This window comes from Tenrec ecaudatus, chromosome 17 (assembly GCF_050624435.1).
Source record: "Tenrec ecaudatus isolate mTenEca1 chromosome 17, mTenEca1.hap1, whole genome shotgun sequence".
NCBI classification, from domain to species: Eukaryota; Metazoa; Chordata; class Mammalia; order Afrosoricida; family Tenrecidae; genus Tenrec; species Tenrec ecaudatus.
The window spans coordinates 7,798,187-7,820,457 of record NC_134546.1 but is presented as its reverse complement, the minus strand read 5'-3'; the positions used below and the strand labels follow the sequence as shown (position 1 = coordinate 7,820,457).

At 39.0% G+C, this 22,271-nt stretch overlaps 1 protein-coding gene and 1 pseudogene across 2 annotated transcripts in view; one reads left to right on the top strand and one right to left on the bottom strand.

Annotated features, from left to right (window-relative positions):
• Nucleotides 1–22,271, top strand: part of USP34 (ubiquitin specific peptidase 34) — a 218,811-nt gene that overhangs the window by 48,329 nt on the left and 148,211 nt on the right. For both annotated transcript variants that reach the window (XM_075535336.1, XM_075535335.1), the window contains exons 6-8: nucleotides 3,801–3,868; nucleotides 15,054–15,246; nucleotides 18,109–18,170. In XM_075535336.1, coding sequence (XP_075391451.1) covers nucleotides 3,801–3,868; nucleotides 15,054–15,246; nucleotides 18,109–18,170 — 323 coding nt within the window. The remainder of the gene's footprint in view (nucleotides 1–3,800; nucleotides 3,869–15,053; nucleotides 15,247–18,108; nucleotides 18,171–22,271) is intronic.
• LOC142430787 (non-histone chromosomal protein HMG-17 pseudogene) lies at nucleotides 20,577–20,855 on the bottom strand (annotated as a pseudogene).

Here is a 22,271-nt window from a genome sequence, read left to right as displayed (position 1 = left end):
TGCCACTTACCACTGGTCCTGAAGGTATCATCTTCCCTGGATTTCCTGTGTTTCCAGTTCCTATCTGTACCCGTGTACATCCTCTGGTCTAGCCAGATTTGTAAGGTAGAATTGGGATCATCATAGTGGGGGGGGGGACGACATTTAGGAACCAGAGGAAACTTGTATGTTTCATCGTTCCTGCACTGCACCCTGACTGGTTTGTCTCCTCCCCACGACCCTTCCATAAGGGGATGTCCAATTGCCTATAGATGGGCTTTGTTGGGTCTCCACTCTGCACTCCACCCCCCTCATTCACAATGATAAGATTTTTTTTATTCTGATGATGCCTAATACCTGATCCTTTTGACATCTTGTGATTGTATAAGCTGGTGTGCTTCTTCCGTGTGCGCTTTGTTGGTTCTGAGCTAGATGACCGCTTGTTTACCTGCAAGTCTTTAAGACTCCAGACGCTATATCTTTTGATAGTTGGGCACCATCAACTCTTGTCACCACATTTGCTTATGCATTCATATGTCTTCAGTGATTGTGTTGAGGAGGCGAACTCACAATGATAATGATTTTTTGTTCTTTGATGCCTGATAACTTCGGCACCTCATGATCACTCAGGCTGCTGTGCTTGAAATGTGGGCTTTGTTGCTTCTGAGCTAGATGGCTGCTTGTTTATCATCAAGCCTTTAAGACCCCAGACGCTGTATCTTTTGATAGTTGGACACCATGAGCGTTCTTCACATTTGCTTATACACCCACTTTGTCCTCAGCAATTATGTCGGGAAGGTGAGCATCATGAAATGCCAGTTTAATAGAACAAAGTATTCTTGCATTGAGGGAGGACTTGAGTGGAGGCCCAATGTCCTTCTTCTACCTTAATACTACACCTATATACATATGCACAGATCTATTTCCCCATCCTCATATATAAATATATTTACATATGTACATACCTTTATTTAGACCTCTATAAATGCTCTTTGTCTCCTAGCTCTTTCCTCCATTTCCTTTGACTTTCCTCTTGTCCAGCTATCATGTTCAGCCTTCATTTTGGTTTCAGTAATTCCTCTCGGTTACATTACCCTTGGTCACACCCTACCAGGCGTGATTTGGGTAACTTATTGTTCCCTTGTCCCTGGGCTTTTTACCACCACTTCCTTTCCCCCCACCACCCCCTCTCCCATGTCCCCGTGGGATTGTCGGTCCTATTGTTTTCACCTCTAGATTGTTCATCCAGCCTATCTTCCTTAGACAGACCTACAGAGATAATAACATGCACAAAAACAAGACAGAGCAAAACCAACAAAATAAAACAACACCAACAAACGAATGATAAAACAAAACACAACAAGAAAGAGAAGCTGTAGTTAAGTTAGTCCAGTGACTGTTTGGTGGCCTCTAGGAATGTTTTCCGGTCGTGTCTGATGGGGTGCCAAGCCCTCGTCCCAAAGTCTATTTTTGGTATTCCCTGGGAACTTCGTTGCTTTGTTCCCATTGCTGTTCTGTTCCATGCCCTTAGTGTTTTGCCTCCATGTGGTCGGATAAGAACGGGCAGAATTCCCACACTGTGTCTCTAGTGTTGTCCCCTGTAGGGCTTTGGGTCAGTGAGGATGTCGTTCTTCTCTGTGGATTGAGCAGGAATATTGTCCTCAAGGCTTGGTGGGTCAGGATGTGCTCCACTCTTTCTTCCTCCCCCTTCATTTGCTCCCATGTGCTCCTATCAGACATGTCCCTCTCCTGGAGCTGCAGATTCAGTGCTGTCCTCTAAAATAAATTATTCTGGGGTAGGGGCAGGTGTCCACATAGTTGGGATTTGCCCTGGCCCCCCAGACCTCTCAGTTTTTTGTATTTTTTAAAAGATCATTTTATAACAATCCATACATCAAGTGTATCAAGCATATTTATGTACATTTCCATCATTTTCTAAATATTTATTTTCTACTTGAGCCCTTGGTATCAGCTACTCTTTTTTTCAACCCCCCCCCCATGACCCCTTGATAAATTACAAATCATTATTTTCTTATTTTACACCACTGTCTTCCTCCTCCCATGGTTTCTTTTGTTTGTCCCTCTTGCTTAGAAAGTTTTAATCTTTGGAACAAAGCCTATTATTTTAATAACATGACTTTTTAAAAAATCATTGTATTGGGAGCTTGTCACAAATCTTATCACAATCCATACATCCTTTGTATCAAGGACATTTGTACATTTACTGTCATCATTCTCAAAACATTTGCTTTCTACTTGAGCCCTTAATATCAGCTCTTCATTTTTCCCCTTCCTTCACACCCTCTCCCTCAATAACATGACTTTTATGACCAGAAAAAAAGCAGCTTTTGAATGAGTGTCTTGCATAGAAACATTAAAAATTTTTTCATATAGTAAAGTTATAATTGTAATAAAATTAGTGATCTTAAAAAATCCTTTCTTAAAAATCAGATTGGTAGCTCTACCCATATCTCTTTCTTCTTATACAGCATATTTATTTTATGGTGACTAAGATTTTGTCCAGGGAAAATAAATGACTAGGGGTTTGGGCAAGTCTTGTTGGTTCCATGTGTTAGGTGCTGGACTCCTAACGCAAGCTTGGTGGTTCTGACCCACCTGCCATTTCATGGGTTAAAAAAAAAAGACAGGCAGACACTCTGCTTTTGTACAAAAGTTAGAGTCTCAGAAACCTAGGGCCTCTCTGAGTTAGCATTGCCACGGTGACCTGCCATGATGCTTTGGTTTATGGAAGTTGGTACAGCAGTGGTTGCTAGAGTACCATCTAGTTCTTCTGGCCTCAGAGTTCTGAGGACTGAAGTTAGTGTGGTCCATTTAACTAATGGTTTCCAGGTGAATTTCCATCACTTTTATTTCTTCCAGTCAGGGAGAGACCAGTAGTTGCCCCCTTAGATGGCTGCTGACCAGTTTTTAAAACCCTGGCCACTATTCCCCAGTGGAGGGTGTAGAATGTTCTTTTTGTACTATGCTACCCCAATTAACAGTGCCTCTTGACAGCATGGCTCTGCATTCCCAGACTCAGCCACACATTTCCTCGACATGTTTGGTTAAATCTTGATAAATTTGCTCCCTGTAATGCTTTACCATTGGGGAAGGACGGGGTTTTCTACTCCTTAAAGTACAGTCTGGGAAACTCATAGAGGCCAGTTCTATCCTATCCTATGGAGCTTTTATACGTGAGAATTGACTAGATAGAATGCGCACGCACACACACCATTTATAGCTATATGTACGACTCATGTACAAATGTCCTCTATCAAATTTATATGTAGGTGGGTACCCTCTCACCATCCCTTATTTCAGCCTTCACATCTGTTTGTGTATCAATCCTAGGGTACCATTATTGTAGGATGTCAATAATATTTGCTTTTTATTCCTTTTAATTCTTGCATTTCTTTCAGTATCTTTCCGTGCAAACGTATTTCTAGTAACTTTTATTTCAGTAAAGGTTGTTGATAACATTTTAATTAGTATGTCGTACTGTAAAATGTATTGGACTTAGATGGATTTGAAGAAACTAAAAACCATAATTTAATGTAATTTTGTTTTTCTAGAAAGAATGTCTATTTAGATTAAATTCTTTACCTGGTACGTATGTAATTTTATTTCAGATCAACTTATGCTTCTTAAAAATAATGAAATGTATTTAGAGGCAGCTGAATTAAAACTACTTAAAAAAGTTATTTTGTTGTAATATGAATAAAACAAATTTTGCCAATTCAATCACATTTAAATCCTTTCATTTTTAGAGAAAGCTTTAACAAATTGGTTATATACTAATGTCTTGTTTTTGATTTTTATAGATTAGAATATGGCTGCATATTCCTGCTGTAATGCAGCACATTATACCTTTTAGGACCTATGTTATCAGGTAAGTTTGTAAAAATCGTCCCCCTCCCTTTACTAGTGCATATTTAGACAATTTATAACATGGTACAGAATTGTTAAGTCTCACGATCCTATTATGTTAGTCTGGGAACTTTAGATAAACAAATCCACAGAAACTCATGTATAAGAGAGAGTTTTATATAAAGGTTAAGTGCACATCAAGAAACATCCCAACCCAGTGCTGCCCAAGTCCACAAGTCCTACATTAACCCATATGTGTCCAACACCAATCCACAAAAGTCCTCCATCTCACAAAACACACCCAATGGCGCCAACTGCAGGAGGAAAGCCGAATCAGTGAACATGTAAGTATCTCAGTGCTGACAAGAGACTCCACATTGCTGCTCCAGCACCCGGGGCTGCACCAGGGTAGGTTCATGCGGCTTCTCATCACAGATGTCTTGCAGGAAGTGAGCCTTGCCAGCTGAAGCAAGGAACTGGCTAAGGCAGCTGCACACGGGTCGGACCATCACAAAGCAAGAGACCAGAGAACTAGAAAGGCAAGGCTCACCGAGCCATTTATCCTTCCACCCTTTAGTTAACCCCACATGTGTTTATCAGCTAGGTTGGCACATTAAACTTTAACTGACTCACTTATTTAGATAAAATTCCATTAGGTTTTAGGGATATAGATCATTGTGATTGGTTCCCTCTTTCTCTCCCACCTTCCCCTTACCTTCCTGGTATTGCTACTCTCTTATTGGTCCTGAGGCGTTTATCTGTCCAGGATTCCCTGTGTTTCCAGGTCTTATCTGTACCCGTGTACATCCTCTGGTCTAACTGGATTTGTTAGGTAGAATTAGGATCATGATGTACTTGACATAATGGATGTATGTATGGATTGTGATAAGAGTTGTATGAGCCCCAAATAAATGATTAAAAAACAAATGAGGATTTTTATTACAGTTGCCTTGAATTTAAAAATTAACATAAAAGATGTCAGTATCTTGTAATATTAAATCATTTGTTTAGAAAATAGGGTTTTAGGGATATAAAGTTTTAGTGTACATATTTGGATTTATATTTAATACATTCATTTAAAGAAATTTATGTCAATATAAAAAGATTAACGATTTCATAACCCACTCTTTATCTAGTTTATACATTAAAAAAAACATACTGCTATTGAGTTGATACTGACTTATAGCAACTCTATAAACAGGGTAGAACTGTCCCTGTGAGTTTCCGAGTCTGTAACACTTTACAGGAATAGAAATCCTCGTCTTTCTTCTCTGGAGGGCTGGTGGTTTTGAACTGCTGAACTTGCAGTTAGCATCCTAACACCATGATGCCACTGTGACTTCTTAGTCAACACATATATACAGGCACATGTTTTAGGCACTGGGTCTGTATCAGAGATTGAATAAAACAGAAACAACCCCAAAGTCTTTTTTTCTTTTGTAAACATTTTATTAGGGGCTCATACAACTCTTATCACAATCCATACATATACATACATCAATTGTATAAAGCACATCTGTACATTCTTTGCCCTAATCATTTTTTTTCCCTCCTCTTTTTTTACATTTTATTAGAGGCGCATACAACTCTTATCACAATCCATACATATACATACATCAGTTGTATAAAGCACATCTGTACATTCTTTGCCCTAATCATTTTCTTTTTTTCCTCCTCTTTTTTTACATTTTATTAGAGGCGCATACAACTCTTATCACAATCCATACATATACATACATCAATTGTATAAAGCACATCCGTACATTCCCTGCCCCAATCATTTTCACAGCATTTGCTCTCCACTAAGCCCTTTGCATCAGGTCCTCTTTTTTTTCCCCCCTCCCTCCCTGCTCCCCCCTCCCTCATGTGCCCTTGGTAATTTATACATTGTTATTTTGTCATATCTTGCCCTATCCGGAGTCTCCCTTCCCCCCCTACTCTGCTGTCCATGTCCCAGGGAGGAGGTCACATGTGGATCCTTATAATCAGTTCCCCATTTCCAACCCACTGACCCTCTACTCCCAGTATCGCCCCTCACACCCCTGGTCCTGAAGGTATCATCCACCCTGGATTCCCTGTGTCTCCAGCCCCTATATGCACCAGTGTACAACCTCTGCCCTATCCAGTCCTGCAAGGTAGAATTTGGATCATGGTAGTTGGGGGGAAAGTCTGCTCTTCTTGTGCAGTCTACTAATGGAAGAGAGAAAATTAATATATTACACATAGTATATCAGAAAGTGGTAAGTATTACAGAGAAAATAGAAACAAAGCTGAATTGAGAGTTTACAAGGGTAGGTTACAATTTTAAAAAGGGAAGTAGGGAAGGTCTAATTTAAGAAATTTGAGTTTTGTAAGTTTCCAACTAAGTGGAAAATGTGATGGGGAAAAGAGTTTATCTGTAAGATTATTTAATTAAGATTGATCCAAAAATTAGAATTCTTGGGTAAAAGGTACAACTTTTCAATGTTTATTTACCAACAAATTGATACCTTCAAAATTTTCTTCTAATTGCTGGTAAAACTGCCAAGAAAGAAATCAGACATTGATGAATGCTGTGTAAGAACAGTACTGTGAAAGAGAGGGAATAGGAAGCGTTTCTGAAAGATGACTCCTGAAAGACATGAATCGCTAATTACCGTATATACTCAAGTGTAAGCCGACCAGAATATCAGCTGAGGTACCTAATTTTACCACAAAAACCGCATTTAAGATGTGCTGAAAAAACTCAGCTTATTCTCGAGTATAAATGGTAAGTAATGGTTGGGGCATGTTATCAGGAGGGATGGTCCCTAGAAAGGGGACATCATGTTTGGTAGATGGAGGACCAGCCATAAAAATGACAACCCACAGATGGTTTGACACAGTGGCCATAATAAGAGGCTCCGTATTACATAAGTTACAGAAGCTTTGAGCAGACCTAGGTGTGTAGAGTGGAGCAGTGTGCCTTAGGGCTGCACTTAGTGGAGGTTGGAGTGATAAGCAGACCATGGAAACCCAAAAGAGCAATTCCACTGTTAAGTAGTGTCACTGAGTCAAATGACACGATGGCAGTGGATTTGGATTTAGCATAGAAGCTTTGAGACCAATTAAAAAGGTTAATGTGTAATGTAATGATCCTGTAAAGACGTGTTTATGGTGATTTCAAAAATTAGATGTAAGTTTTAAAAAATTGATAGGGCCGATGATTTTGGAGTATAAAGAAAAGGAACTCATAATGGGTATCAAGTCCATGCACCCCAACCCCGTTTCCTCTTTTACACTGTTGATACTCTAAATAAAAGGGTATTTTTTTGTTTGTTTTACAGGGCATAGTTTTGAGATGCCTATGAGAAATTTACGTGGAGCTTTAATATTTGGGAATATTAGACTATGGTTCATAACACCGTTAGGAATTTAGGCATTATCAGCATAAAGATAGTATTTAAAAAGTATGGGAGTGATTCATAGCTACCTGGAGAGAAAATATAAGAAAAATAGAAAGGAGTCGTGTATACATTTATCCTAAAATGTTGTAAAATACATAATTTGAGACTTGTTTGGAGGTTCTAGCGGGGAGCGTAGCTACCTGTATACCCTTTACCAAAGGACAGTCCTTCTATCGGTGAAGGTCGTCCTCTTCATTCAAGGCGCGGCTTTGGGAGGGGGGTGCACACGGAGCAGTGAGGGAATAAGGGGGCACCCTAGCCAGCCAGATCAGCTGAATCAACCCTGGTGATCAATGGGACGACAGATGTTGCAGCCACATCGCCCTCACATCTAGATGATCCCTTCAGGACCACCGCTGAGAGTGGTGATACCGGGAGGGTAGAGGTGTAGGGTGGGTACGAAGGGGGAAACTGATTATAAGGATCTACATATAACCTCTTCCCTGGGGAAATGAACAGTAGAAAAGTGGGTGAAGGGAGATGTTGGACAGTGTAAGATAAGACAAAATAATAATTTATAAATTATCAAGGGTTCATGAGGGAAGGGGGTACGGGGAGGGGGGGTAAAATGAGCTGATACCAAGGGCTCAAGTAGAAAGCAAATGTTTGGAGAATGATGATGGCAACAAATGTACAAATGTGCTTGAGACAATGGATGTATGTGTGGATTGTGATGAGAGTTGTATGAGCCCCGAGTAAAATGATTTATATATACACGTAAATTATTGGATATTTTGCCATTTAAAAACTATTAGAGTTATAATTCAGCAACACTAATTATATCCACTATGCTGTAAATCATTACTATTACCAATAGTCTTTGATCACCCCAAACAGAAACTCCACCCCCTTAAGCCATAACTCTCCAACTATTCCTGCCAGCTCTTTACAACCACTCACCTGGTCTTCCTGCATCTTCTAGATATTTCATGTAAGTAGGATCAGAGGATGTTTGTCTGACTTACTTCACCTAGCATATGGTTTAGCTATATTTTGGAATATATAGCTCATAAACTATAGATTGATTGTGATTTTTTTGTGTGGCTGATAAACAATTTCATTGTATGTATGTATCACATTTCTCAATTCATTCGTCTTTTGACGGGTGGGTTTCTACCTTTTGACCGTTGTACATAAATGCTACTACAGATTGGTGTCCATGTAGCTATTGATTTCCTGCTTTTATGTTGTAATAATTAATTAACTCATTGAGAAGTCATCAAGCAGAAACTCAGGACCAGTCTAACACAGTGCCTGCACTATTTTACATTTTAACCAGCAGTCCACAAGGATTTCAGTTTTTCCACATTCTTGGCAAAAGTAATAGCAATCATAAGGACATTGGTGATGATTCTGTGGAAGAATTCTTTTCTTTCCATGTAGTCTGCATTCAGTTCCTAACAGTGCACCTCATGTTTGTACTCTACCACCTGTCAATGGAAGACTTGTTTGTTGCTACAAATATTCTGTATTTGTATTCAATACTGACAGTGTGAGCAGCACTTTCAGACGAGACTAGGAAGAAACGTCTGGTGATCTGCTATTGAAAATGAACCAATAAAAGTTTTGTATGTTTTAACACTCATGGGGTGTGAGGTTGCCATGAGATGGGCGTGGAGTGGGGCTGGTGGTGGTCTATCTTAGCCACTCACAAGAACAACAGCAATGGGAATGAAATAGCATCTCAAGGTGTTTCCACTCCTGTTTCCTTAAATACTAATGAGTTGAGCTTGGCTCATCCTAGTGACGCCATGCTTACTGCATAGTGTGTACACTGCCTTTTAATTTTATTTTTTATAAATTCTTTTATTGGGGCCTTCGATAGCTCTTATAATCCATACATCAATTGTATCAAACACATTTGTCCATATATTGCTGTCGTTTTCAAAACATTTTCTTTCTACTTGAGCCTTTGGTATCAGACCCCCCTCATGCACCCCTGATAAATTATAAATTATTATTTTCATATCTGTACTGTGCTGTCTCCCTCACCCACATTTCTGTTATTCATACCCCTGGGTGTGTGTGTTATACATCGATCCTTGAGTTTGGTTCCCCCTTTGTTCTGTTTTGCCCCTCACCTTCCCCCAACCCTCATGGTATCTCCACTCCCATTACTCTTTCTGAGTTGCTTATCTCTCCTTTACGTGTGTTGAGAGCGCTTATCTGTACCAGTGTGCATGCTCCTGTCTAGTCAGATTTGGAAGGTAGAATTGGGGTCATGATGTTGGGGGAAGGAAGCATTAAAGATCTAGAGCAGTGGTTCTCAACCTGGGGGTTGCGATCCCTTTGAGGGTCGAACAACCCTTTCATAGGGGTAGCCTAAGACCATCAGAAAATATTTCCTATGGTCTTAGGAACCGAGACACTGCTCCTATATCTGCTTACATGCAGATAACGCTTACATATGAGTACCCGGCATGAAGACTGTTACGCTATACCATGCTTCAAGACAAAATTTCATTTCTTTGTAATTAGAAATTTTTTACAATATATATAATTACATATTTTTGAGATGAATCACTATGCTTTAATGATGTTCAATTTGTAACAAAATGCATCCTGCATATCAGATATTTATATGACAATTCATAACAGTAGCAAAATTACAGTTATGAAGTAGCAATGAGAATACTTTCATGGTTGGGGGTCACCACCATAGGAGGAACTGTATTACAGGGTCACAGCATTAGGAAAGTTGAGAACCAATCTAGAGGAATTTTGTGTTTTGTCGGTGCTATCCTAGATTCTGGCTGACTTGTCCCCTTCTTGTGACCCCTCTGTGAGAGGATGTCGAATTGTCTACAGATGAGCTTTGTGTCTCCACTCCAACCCCACTCATTTGCATTGGTATGATTATTTTGAGCCTTTGATTCATGATACCTGGACCTTACCTTGTCAGCACTTTGCGATCACACAGGCTGTCACACTGCCTTTTTAATAGCTGACAGAAAAACGAATAACGAATGCTAGAATCACATTCTGTCTTTTGTTGTAAAATTGCAATTACCTTTGAAATTCCTTCCTTCAATGAAAATGGGTAATCGTGTCTTTTGTAATAGTAAAGTGGCATTTATAAAGCTAACTCTTGTAAAACAAGCAATACAAATTTGGAAAAACGTTTATGGTAAAAATTTTGACATATAATTTTATCTAACATGTAATCCAGGAATATCGTACATATTGCTTTCTCATAGAAATCTTAAGTTGCACATTTAAAGATATATTTTGAAGCAGAAAGAAGTTCCCATCAGTGTGGGAGGATTTGTATCTTGGTCTTTGTCCTTGGTAATATCTCAAACTTTGACTTTTCAATTGTAAATTATTAAAACATCCATCATCAAAAACAAGGTCTTGAGGCTTTGTTGCTATTGTAAGGTGCTGCGAGTCTGTTCCAACTCATGGAGATCCTGTGTACACTGGCTGTACAGTCAGTGCTGTGTTTAAGCCCGTCAATATGGACATTGCCTCACTCTGTCTCATTGAGGGCGGGCCTTTCCCTTCTTTACTGACCCTTTCCTAAGTGTGATGTCCTTCCCCAGTGAATTGGTCTTCTGATCACGCGTCAAAAAGAATGGGAGACAAAGTCTGGCTATCTTCACTTCTAAGGAGTATTCTGGCTGATTTGTGAGTCCATGGTACATTTTAATAATCTTCAACACCATAATTTAAAGTCATCAAGTATTCTTGAGTCTTTTGCTCTATATTGTCCAGATTTTACATGTATATGAGATGATTGAAAATATCTTGACATGAGTCCGGTGCACTTTTAGTCTTTAAAATGACATCTTTGATCTTCACCATATTAAAAAGATCTTTTCCAGCAAATTTTCCTAGTTCAGTATATTGTTTGATCTCTTAACTGCTGCTTCTGTGGGCATTGGTTATGGGTCACACTAAAGTTAAATCCGTGGCAACTTCAGTTTTTCTGCTTCCCGTATGATGGTACTATTCCAGTTGTAGCGATTGCCTTTTCTGTATGTGGAGGTGTAATTCCTATGGAGTTTTATCAGTAGGGCATCAAATCCTCTTTGCTTTCAGCAAGCAGGGTTGTATAATCTGTATATTGCAGTTTGTTAATGAAGTCTCATTTTAAAACATGCAGCATGCCCTTATTTGTTGGAATGATGGTCTCTTCATCTATGTATAAGTTTCTCAAGAACATGATTAAGTGCTCTGGAATTCACTTTCTTTGTAATATTATTTATAACTTGTTATGATTTTTTACATCCTATGCCTTTGTGTAGTCACTGCAATGCATATCAACATCTTGCTTCCTGGTAGTCTGCTTTTGGCCGAGACCCTCTGGGAGCAGTGAAGCTCCTCATTCCAAGGCTTCCTCACAGTTCCTAGTCAGTGCACCACAGCAGCCATTTGCAATCCCCTTCAGCAAACCACCAGTTAAGCTTGATTTTAATGATGTTTTTGTGTGGTTTCTGCATTGTTCTGGAGCACTTTTCTTTGGAATTGACACAAATACGGATGTGTATCACTTGGTTGGCTAGGTAACTGTCAACGAAATTTCTTGGCATGGGTGAATGAGCACTTAGAGCAGTGGTTCTCAACCCTCCTAATGCCGCGACCCTTTCATACAGTTCCTCATGTTGTGGTGACCTCCAACCATAACATTATTTTCGTTGCTACTTCATCACTGTCATTTTGCTACTATTTTGAATCGGGTGACCTCTGTGAAAGGGTTTTTGGATCCCCAAAGGGGTTGAGAACGGCTGACTTGGAGCATGTTTTCCTCCGGAAGAGAAGTCCTGGTGGTGTAGTGAATTACGCTTTGGGTTTCTAACCGGAAAGATCAGCAGTTTGAACCTACCAGCTGTTCTTAGGAGTAAAAAGAAACTTAAAAATAACAAAATTATTTAAAACCCCAGAAACCCAAAGGGCCCATTTGTTCGCTGTCCTATAGGGTCACTATGAGTAGGAATTGGCTTGATGGCAGTTAGTTTTTTTGATTTTATTTTTCCCAAATGCCTTCAGTGCAGCTTGATCTTTTTCTTTTATTCTTGACATGGGTGACTATGAAGCATTAGTACAGTGATTTTATCTTTTGATGTTGCTAGCATCATTTAGTATTTTGCTGATGGAAAATTTCAATATTGTGACTCTAGGTTTGAGTGTATTCTGCAGTTCTTTTGCCTTGAGAAATGCTAAGTTAATGGTTCCTTGTGGCTTTCTGAATCCATGTCTCGGCCGCCCTGTGATCACATCTGCTTAGTTCTTGAGTTCCTCATTTCTTTATTGGCTTAGCTGTGCTGTGTTGAAGAGCGAGTCTCAGAGTCCCGTATTCATTTTGGTCTTCCCTAAACGTTACCACTGTTCTGGGAGTTTTATGTCTTCAGTTTTTATACTCAGGCCATTGTTTTCTTTTCAGTGACTTTCATATATTGTGTGAGGTATTATTTTGTTTTTATATAATTTGCCCAGCACCTTTTCCTCTTTTATTTAAAGATCATTTTTATTGAGGGCTTTTGCAACTCTTACAACCATTCATATATCAACTGTATTAAGCATATTGGTACATAGGTTACCATCATTGTTTTCTAAACATTTACTTTCTATTTGAACCCTGGATAACCAGCTTTTTTTCTCCCCTCCTCTGACCTTCATGACCCCTTGATAAATTATAAATTATTATTTTCATATCTTACAGCTATCGCTGCTTCCCTTCCCCTACAGTCTCTGTTGTTTGTCCCCTGGGTGGTGGTGGTTATATGTCACTGTGATCAGTTTCCCCTTTTCTCCTTTTTGTGCTTTTTCTCCTACCCTCCTAGTATGGCTACTCCCATTTCTATACCTGAAGGAGTTTATCTGACCTGGATTCCGTGTGATGTAAGCTCTTATCTGTACCCTGTGTACATCCTCCTGTCTAGCCCGCAGTGATAGGCAGGCCGAGGGTCATGATAAGTGTGGGTTAAGGAAGCCTCAAAGAACTAGAGGAATAGTGTGTTTCATCAGTGCTAATACTGCACCCTGGCTAACTCACCTCTTCCTTGTGACCCTTCTGTGAGGGGAATGTCCCATTGTTTATAGATGAATTTTGGGTCTCTGCTCCTTGTTTGTTTTGGATCTTCTGATGCCTGTTATTGGCCGTGGACACCTACCTGATGGTTTCACAGGCTGGTGTGCTGCTTCCATGTCCCGGGCACCTTTGGTTGAGCAGTTTCTGTTTTTCATATTGGATGAACACAATTCTTGTTGATAAGGATTTATTTTTGCATTTTTAGTTCTGTTCTACTGGTCTTAACTCGTCCTTTTGAAAATCGAATTGCATTTCTATCAAACTGACTTGATTAGGCAGGGCCATGACAAATTAGTGAAATATTAATAAATGAGTGAATTCAAGCAAGTTGGAAAATAATTTTAAAAACCTGGCTTTTGGGGTTTTTCTTGATAGTGCATTGAATTCTACATGTTGCTTTTTAGGGAGTTACCAACATCTTCCATTGTTTGATCATGGGATCTCATTCAGTCTGTGTAGATCTTTAATTTCTTGCAGCAGTCTTTTAAGGTTTTTAGTGTACACTTACATATCTTTTACTTCCCTAGTTAAGTTTATTCCTCAGTAATTAATTCTATTATATGCTGCTATAGATGCAATTGCAAATTTTCTTTTCAGGTAGTTCAACTTGTTCGTTGCTGGTATGTTGGAAACACAACTAGTTTTTGTATGCTGCACGTCACTGTGACTTTGTCTAAATTATTTATCTGCTCTTATAGCTAACTTGTGAATTTAAAAAAATACTTCTGTGTATGAGGATCATGTCATTTGTGAATAGGGGTAGTTTTATTTTGCCCTTCCTGATTTTGATGTCTTTTATTTTTACTATAGCTAGAACTTCAGAATAATGTTTAATAGCAGCGGTGTAAGCATTGATCTTTGACCGACTTGGCTAGCACTGATGAGCTGAGATAGCCTCACTCACATATCTTGGTGTAGGCATGCTGATTAATCTAGGAGAGTGGGTGGCAGGGTGAAGGCACACTGTCTTATCAAGTTCTTGGCATGAAGTCAGCTGAATAAAGGCTCTGTCTTCTCTAGCAGGCTACCCTGGGTCTCTTCATTTGGTAGTGGAAACATTCCCAACAAAAAAGGGCAAACTCAGTGCTAAAATACACTGTATAGGCATTTGCTTATGTCACTTCTGATAATATAGCCCATGTAGGTTGCCTGATATTCCAGATTCAAGGAGGGTAGAGAACTAACTTCCTCCTCTTGAGAGAAAGAAGTATATCAAGGTCATATTTAGAAGACTTTTTCATACAAGAATGGGGAGGATTTACGGCCATTGGGCAATCTGATAGGAACTAGCCTTGGAAAAGGAAGCAACCAAAGAGATTGGAGTAACGGAAAAGATCGTGTTTCAAAATAAATGTACATTTTTTTTAAAGATGCGTGACTTTGAGAGGTAGGAGATGTGTGTTTCTGTAAAATCAGGTGATATTTACGAAAGGATAAATTAATGCACCATGTACTTGGTATTGTGTACATGATATGTATTAGAGAACAATAACACTTTGGTGGAGGTGCATAATCTAATGTCAGATTACTGGCTTTCTGTAGTTTTGGTTTGAGCTAGATTTATAGTGCACTGCCATGGGACACAGTCCTGTCACTATCACTCAGGAATAGTTTAGTGTTATGGGCTAGGATTCCAGGTTCTATAGTACGAGACATTTTGGTGGTTTGGTACAAAGGAATGCTGAGTTAATTTTAGTGGTTTTAAGAAAGATTTTGTGAGCTTTTTGTTTTTTCTTTCTGAATCATTTTAGATATTTATGCAAGCTCTCTGATCAGGAGTTACGCCAGAGTGCTGCTCGCAACATGGCTGATTTAATGTGGAGCATAGTGAAAGAACCATTGGATACAACACTATGCTTTGATAAAGAAAGTCTAGATCTTGCATTTAAATACTTCATGTCCCCTACTTTGACTATGCGGTTGGCTGGGCTGAGTCAAATAACAGTAAGTAAGCTTTTCCTTATTTTTAGTCTGTTTGTTTGCCTTCCAGACTGTCCCTCTATTGGTGGAGCAAGAAACCCTGGTGGCATGGTTACAGCTCTTCACTGCTATCCAAAAGGTTGGCAGCTTAAAACCTTCAGCCACTACAGGTGTAAGATAGGTAGTTGGAAGCCAACTTAAAGATTCGTAGCCTTGGAAATTCTATGGGGGTAGTTCTCTGTTTTATTGTCACTGTTGGTTGGAATCAGTCCAATGGCAGTGGGTCTGGTTTGCATTGGCAGTGTTTTCTGTAAGGTAAGCCAACTGCCAATGAGTCAATCCTGACTTATAGCAGCCCTCTATGATAGGGTAGGAACTGGCCCTTAGGGGTTTCTGAGACTGTAACGTATGAAAATAGAAAGCCTCATTTTTCTCTCACAGCAAATGGTAATTTTTGAACCGCTGAGCTCGTGGTTCGTGCCCAACTCATTACCCATTAGGCCTCCAGGGCTCATTCTGTAGGCTACACACTTACAATAAGACTTGGAAGAACTGCCCACTTCATAGTGGTGCTTACCTTAATGACATGAGTAAAATAAAGCTTTCAGAGCCTTCTGATGTGGCATAACTGAAAATGAGAAGAAACATCTGCAAACATCCATCATTGAAGGGGGATTGACAGAAAGAACACAGTAGTGGCTCAAACACCACTGTGGTGAGGACAGTGCAGGCATTGTTTGATTGTGCTGTACTAGGGTTGCTGTGAGTTGGCTCTAACGTGATGGCACCAAACAACAGCACCAGCCGTCTCGCTGAACATGATCCACACACTGCTTTACCCGGTCTTCACGATGGTCTGCTTTTTCCTTCTCTCTCAAGCCTGCAAACCAAGGCTTAGATTTTCCGTATATACTTGTGTATGAGCCGAGTTTTTCAGCACATTTTTAATGCAGTTTTGTGGTAAAATTAGGTGCCTCAGCTTATATTCAGGATAGCTTATACTCGAGTATATATGGTATATGTTAGGTCTGTTTGATTTTAGGTTCTAGCTCCATGTTTGTTTGTTTTTAACTTGCAGTGTATCACTTTTAGAGAGCAGTGTTTTCAGAGAGAGGTGGGAAAAACTAAGTGGTTCATTTTCTACACAGAGGCTAAAGATTATTGGGCCACAGACTAAATTTTTCTAGCAGAAATATTTGGTTTTTACAGTGTTGCATATTATAAATAAGTAACATTCATATAGAGATAAATATTTGGGTTTTTTTGGGGGGGTGTAGGGAGGGAGGAGAAGACCTAGTGTTCTTGAGTCTATATGCTTGCTTAGCAATAATTTGTTAGGGAGGGGAATAATTTGTTAGACCTGAATAGTCAGCTGAGCCCTGTGGAATGGGTATGTTTTCTCCAGTCTGCCTCTCAAAAACGCACTGCTGTGGAGTCAATTCCATCTCATAGCAACTCTGTAGGACATGATAGAAGTGCCCCTGTGGGTTTCCAAAACTGTAAATCTTCAAAAGTAGAAAGCTTCATCATTCTCCTGCAGATTGGCTGGTGCTTTAGAATTGCTGAGTGAAGTTAGCAGCCCAATGCTTAATCACTGTACCAGGAGGGCTCCTCTCAAGTTTGTCTAGACTATTAACTTTATTGCTCTACATGTCTAGCCTGACATTGTGTTATAGTTGCGAACTATGAATTATAGCATATCATTTTTCCAAGATGAAATTTATGTCTTTTAACTGAAGATGTCATGTATTGATTGGTCCTAGTGAAATAATCACAGAAAATTTTGATTCATCCAGTTACTTTTTGAAAGGCATTGGAGGGGGAACTGATTACAAGGATCTACATATAACCCCCTCCCTGGGGGACAAACAACAGAAAAGTGTGTGAAGGGAGATGTCAGACAGTGAAAGATATGACAAAATAATAATTTATAAATTATCAGGGATTCATGAGCCGGGGCTGTGGGGAGGGAGGGGAAAAATGAGCTGATACCAAGGGCTCAAGTAGAAAGCAGATGTTTTGAGAATGATGATGGCAACGTATGTACAAATGTGCTTGACACGATGGATGGATGGATTGTGCTAAGAGTTGTGTGAGCCCCCAATAACATGATTAAAAAAATACAATAAAACTCAAGATATTTTTAAAAAATGTCTAAAGAAGAAGGATGGCAACAGATGTTCATATGCCTAATACAACTGATGTATGACTTGTAATAAGAGTTGTAAGATGTAAAATGATCTTTTAATAAATACCGTTTAAAAACAAAACCAAAAAACGCATTGGAATGTGTTTGTGTGGATGTGTGTGTGTATATGTCTGATAATTTTCATACCAACTTGTTACGGTAAAATAATGCTTGACTTTACCAAGCTTAAAAAGTTTGTAAGGAAGATATGTTTTTGTTTTGTAAAATTGTTGTTAGTGTTTCTGAAGTAGCCACATTTATTCATGTCCTGAATTTTGTAAAAGCAGAAAATACTACGCGTGGTGATACAGCTAAGTTGTATCTTAATAATATATACTTGAAACTTTGTCTCTAATGCTGTGCTGCTTGCTGTATTGCATTATATTTTTGTTTTTTTCTTTATTCAGCTGTATTTTCTCTCTAATAAAGCATAAATATTGTAGAATGAGTTTATCTTGTGATTTAATATAAAAGAAAGTGTTGTACTTATTGAAAATTGTGTGTATAGGGTTGCTGTGAGTTCGTATTAGTCAATGGCAGTTAGTTTGAGTTCGAGCTTTATCATTTAAAAATAATTTTTATCTGGTTGTTAGTTAAAATCTTCATTGCTTAATCAATTTGCCATGTTTATTGAGACTTGGTAATTTGTTCAAGAAACATTTTTGAAGAAAAATTAACACTCCTTTCTCTAATCATAGAATCAGCTTCATACCTTTAATGATGTGTGCAATAATGAATCCTTGGTTTCAGACACAGAAACGTAAGTAAGAGCATTAATTTATGCATAAGTAAACAATTTAAATATGTGGTCGTTTATATGGTAAATATAATTGTAATTTTATATGAAATTTGTACTAGAAATTCTTGTTTCATTTTTGTGTAGTCTTTAATTAGTTTTCAGAATAGTATATTGAAATATTTTCCTACAAATTTAAAAAAGTAATTGAAGTCACATAGGATACTATTTATATAAGAAATTAGGAATGAATAGTGTGGTACTAATAGTTTTTAGAAAGCACACAATGCAGAGAAAGAAAAGACCTCATGGAAAGTGTTTTACTGGGGGGAAAGCACAGTTAATAAAGCTCATATATGGAAAAAGTTTTTAAGGAATTTTTTTTTTAATTTTAAGAAATCATTCTATTTGGGTCTCTTACAGCTCTTATAACAATCCATACATCAATTGTATCAATTACATTTTTACATATGTTGCCATTAAAATTTCTAAAACATTTTCTTTCTACTTGAGCCTTTGATATCAGCTCCTTTTCCCCCCCTCCCCCCTCATGAACCCTTGATAATTTATATATATATATATATATATATATATATATATATATATTTAATATGTTACACTGTTCGCGGTCTCCCTCCACCCACGTTTCTGTTGTTTGTCCTCCTGGGGGATTAGGTGGGGGGTGTCCGTAGATCATTGTGATGGGTTATCCCTTTCTCCACTTTCTCCCCCACCTTCCCCATGCCCTTTTGGTTTCACTACTCTTATTATTGGTCCTGAGGGCTTTATCTGTCCTGGATTCTGTGTGTTGAGAGTTCTTATCTATACCAGGGTACATGTTGTGATCTAGCCAGATTTGTAAGATAGAACTGGGATCATGATATTGGGGAGGGCGGGGCGGACATTAAAGTACTCCTAGAGGAATACTGTGTGTTTCCTCGAGGCTATACTGCACCCTGGCTGGCTCATCCTTTCTCCGACCTTTCTGTGAAGGGTTGTCCAATTGTGTGCAGATAGGCTTTGGGTCTCCATTCCAACCCGCCTTGTTTGCATTCAATAGTTGTTTGTTTTGAGTCTTCTGATGCCTGATCCCATCAACACCTCATGATCACATGAGGCTTAGGGCTTTTCAACTTTGTGGAAATATATTTATACATTAGTTAGTACAGTATAGTGATTGGGTATGTAATCTCGAACAGATGGGCATTTTATCTTTTACTTGAACAACCTTAAGGCACAAGAAAATGCATCATTATAAGCAGGAGTCTATTTTAGCTTTTTTTTTAAAAAACATTTTATTAGGGGCTCATACAACTCTTATCACAATCCATACATATACATACATCAATTGTATAAAGCACATCCCCATACATTCTTTGCCCTATTCACTCTCAAAGCATTTGCTCTCCACTTAAGCCCTCTGCATCAGGTCCTCTTTTTTTTTTCCCCTCCCTCCCCGCTCCCCCCTCTATTTTAGCTTTACTGTAACTTTTTTTGTGTTTTTAGTTCTGCCCTGTGGAGCCAATTTCTCAATTAAACTTAGCTCCTCATGAATTTGAAAAGTAGAAACTGTGTCTCTACTCTTCTCTATGCTAAAGACTTTACATTTTTCCATTCCTCTTTTTTTTTTCAAATTGTATCCAGCTTTACTAAAGATATTTTTCATAAACAATCATGGTATTCAGGCAGGGCATGGGCAGATGATCGTTAACAGCATATAACAACTTTTAAACTGCCTTCTTCACTGGACTACCAAAATGAGAAAGCCACTGTAAAACCCATTGAAGTCCTCAGCTGGTGCTCTGAACGGGGAAGGTTTAGAGTGAGGGTGGACACTTCACATTTAGCATGTTGTTTTAACAACTTTTCACGTGCCGACCCTGACTTTCAGAAAATGAAATGGACACGGCAGAATTGCCAATCTGAACAAAGGTGGCGCTGCGCTTTTGAGGGAGGCCTTGAGGATGGCGTCACTGCAAAGTCCAGATTGCCCGATAAACTAACAACCAATGTTTTGAGGTCAGGTCCCAACAGGTGTCTGGGTTTGTGGAGTCAAGTCTGTGCTGAAGGCAGAGGGAAAGAGAAGAAGGGGTGGAGGATATCAAAACGAAACTGTACTTTCTCCCTCACAAGGTGTGTGTGCCAAGGTGGCTAACATGGGTCATGTCAGGGAATCCCCTCTCCTCCTGGGATCCCAGAGGGAGTCTTTCAAAACTAGCAGGGCAAAGTGTTGTCTTTCACTCCATCCAGCTTTGGAGACAGCCTATTGACATTGGCCCCTCCCCGCAAAAGACAACAATGAGGTGCTCTGTGTGCTAACATAGCATACAAAAAAAGTAAAACAAAATTCTGCATTTTATAAAACTTGATAAAAAATAGTATTTCAAACTGTACAGTCACCAGAAGTACACAGTTATAAAAATGCACACACTTCACTTAGCATCTCCAGCACCTTCAGCTCTCTGTGCTTGGTCTGTTTTGGCATCTCCATTTTCTGCAGGGTTGTTCCCGTCCTTGCCAGCATTAGCTTTCCCCTTTTTCCCTTTAGGTACCTTCTCTCCTTTCTTCGCAGGGACCTTTTTCGGCTTCGGCTCTGGTTTTGGAGGAGCGGGTTTAGCAGATAACCTTGCTGAATCTCCTCTGAGGTTCATCTTTCACCTTGCCTTTATCTCCCTTAGCATCCCCTTCAGCCTTTCTCTTGGGCATGGTGACGACGGCGGTGGGGCGCAGGCTCTGGTCGATCCAGGGGTCGTTCTCACCTCTTCTTCCCCATTCCTCTTTTAGTATGGTTCCTAGATTTCTTACCAGACCATTTATTCGCCTTTGACGTTTTTTTATGCTCCTCTTAAAATTTGTCTTTTTGAATTGGTCATAATTTTGTATGTTTTAGATTATGCCAGGATATAGGTAATGGATATTTCCTACCCCAGCCCTTGGTAACTAATAACCTTTGTCTCATCCCATAAGGTCATATGACATTCGTCATTTTGTATATAATTAATCTACTCAGCAGTGTAATGTCTTCAAGGTTAATCCATGTACTTGAACTTTATTGCTCTTATTTGCTGATGAATATTTCACTTGGTGAATTTGCCACATTCACACATCCATTCATCTGTTAATAGCCACTTGAGGTGTGTCCACTTTTTGACTATTAGGAAAATGCTGCAGTGAGCACTTTTTATCCCATCAGCTGTGAATGAGGCTCTCACCCTTTTCATACCCTTGTCGTATAAGTGCTGTTGTAACAGGAGTGTGATAGGTGCAGGGGACCCAGTTTATTGTCTCATGCTGAAGGAGGTTGAAGTCCAAATCGAGAGTGTAGTTCTTGGAGGGGAGATCCTTTTGTCTGTCTCAGATTCCTGCAGCCAGCATTCTGGGTTCCTTGGTAGTTTTATTGTGGCATTTGTCTCTTCTCTATTATCCCTGTTTGTCTCGTTTGTTCTTTGATTCTTTCATTCATTAGTGTTATTTATGTACCTTAGAAATGATTAGATGTAGGACACAACCTACCAAGATGTGACTTCATTAACAGGAAAAGTTTGTTTCCAAATAGGATTACATTTATGTGTACACAGAATTCCAATACATATTTTATGGGGAACACAATTTAGTCTGTGATACTTGCTAATACTCTTATTATTTTGGGTGATACTCATCCCAGAGATTATAAAGAGGTACATCGTTGTGGTATTAATTTGTTTTCCTCTAAATACTAATTGATATAAGCATGCTTTATTTTTGTTAGTCATTTATATTTCCTTTTTTGAGAACTGTCTACTCAGATAATTTGCCTGTTTTTTAATTGGGTTGTCTTGTTCTTAAACTTTGAGTTTTTTTATATTACTGGATATTAAAGCCTTATGATATGTGATTTCCAAATATCATCTCCCATTCTATGGATTGTCTTGTCTTTACTACTACTATAAAGAATTACTGGAGGGATGAGCTGCTCACGCAGATTACTGTCACATGGCATTAAAAAAAAAAGCCAAAATGCTTGCTAAGTTGTGCTGTGTAATTTGAACCCATGTTTCAAGGGTCAGCTGTATACTGTTTCGTTTGTTTGTTTGGCGGGGCGTGGAGGTGGGCAGTTAACGTTGCTTGTCCTTCAGGTGTTGTGCC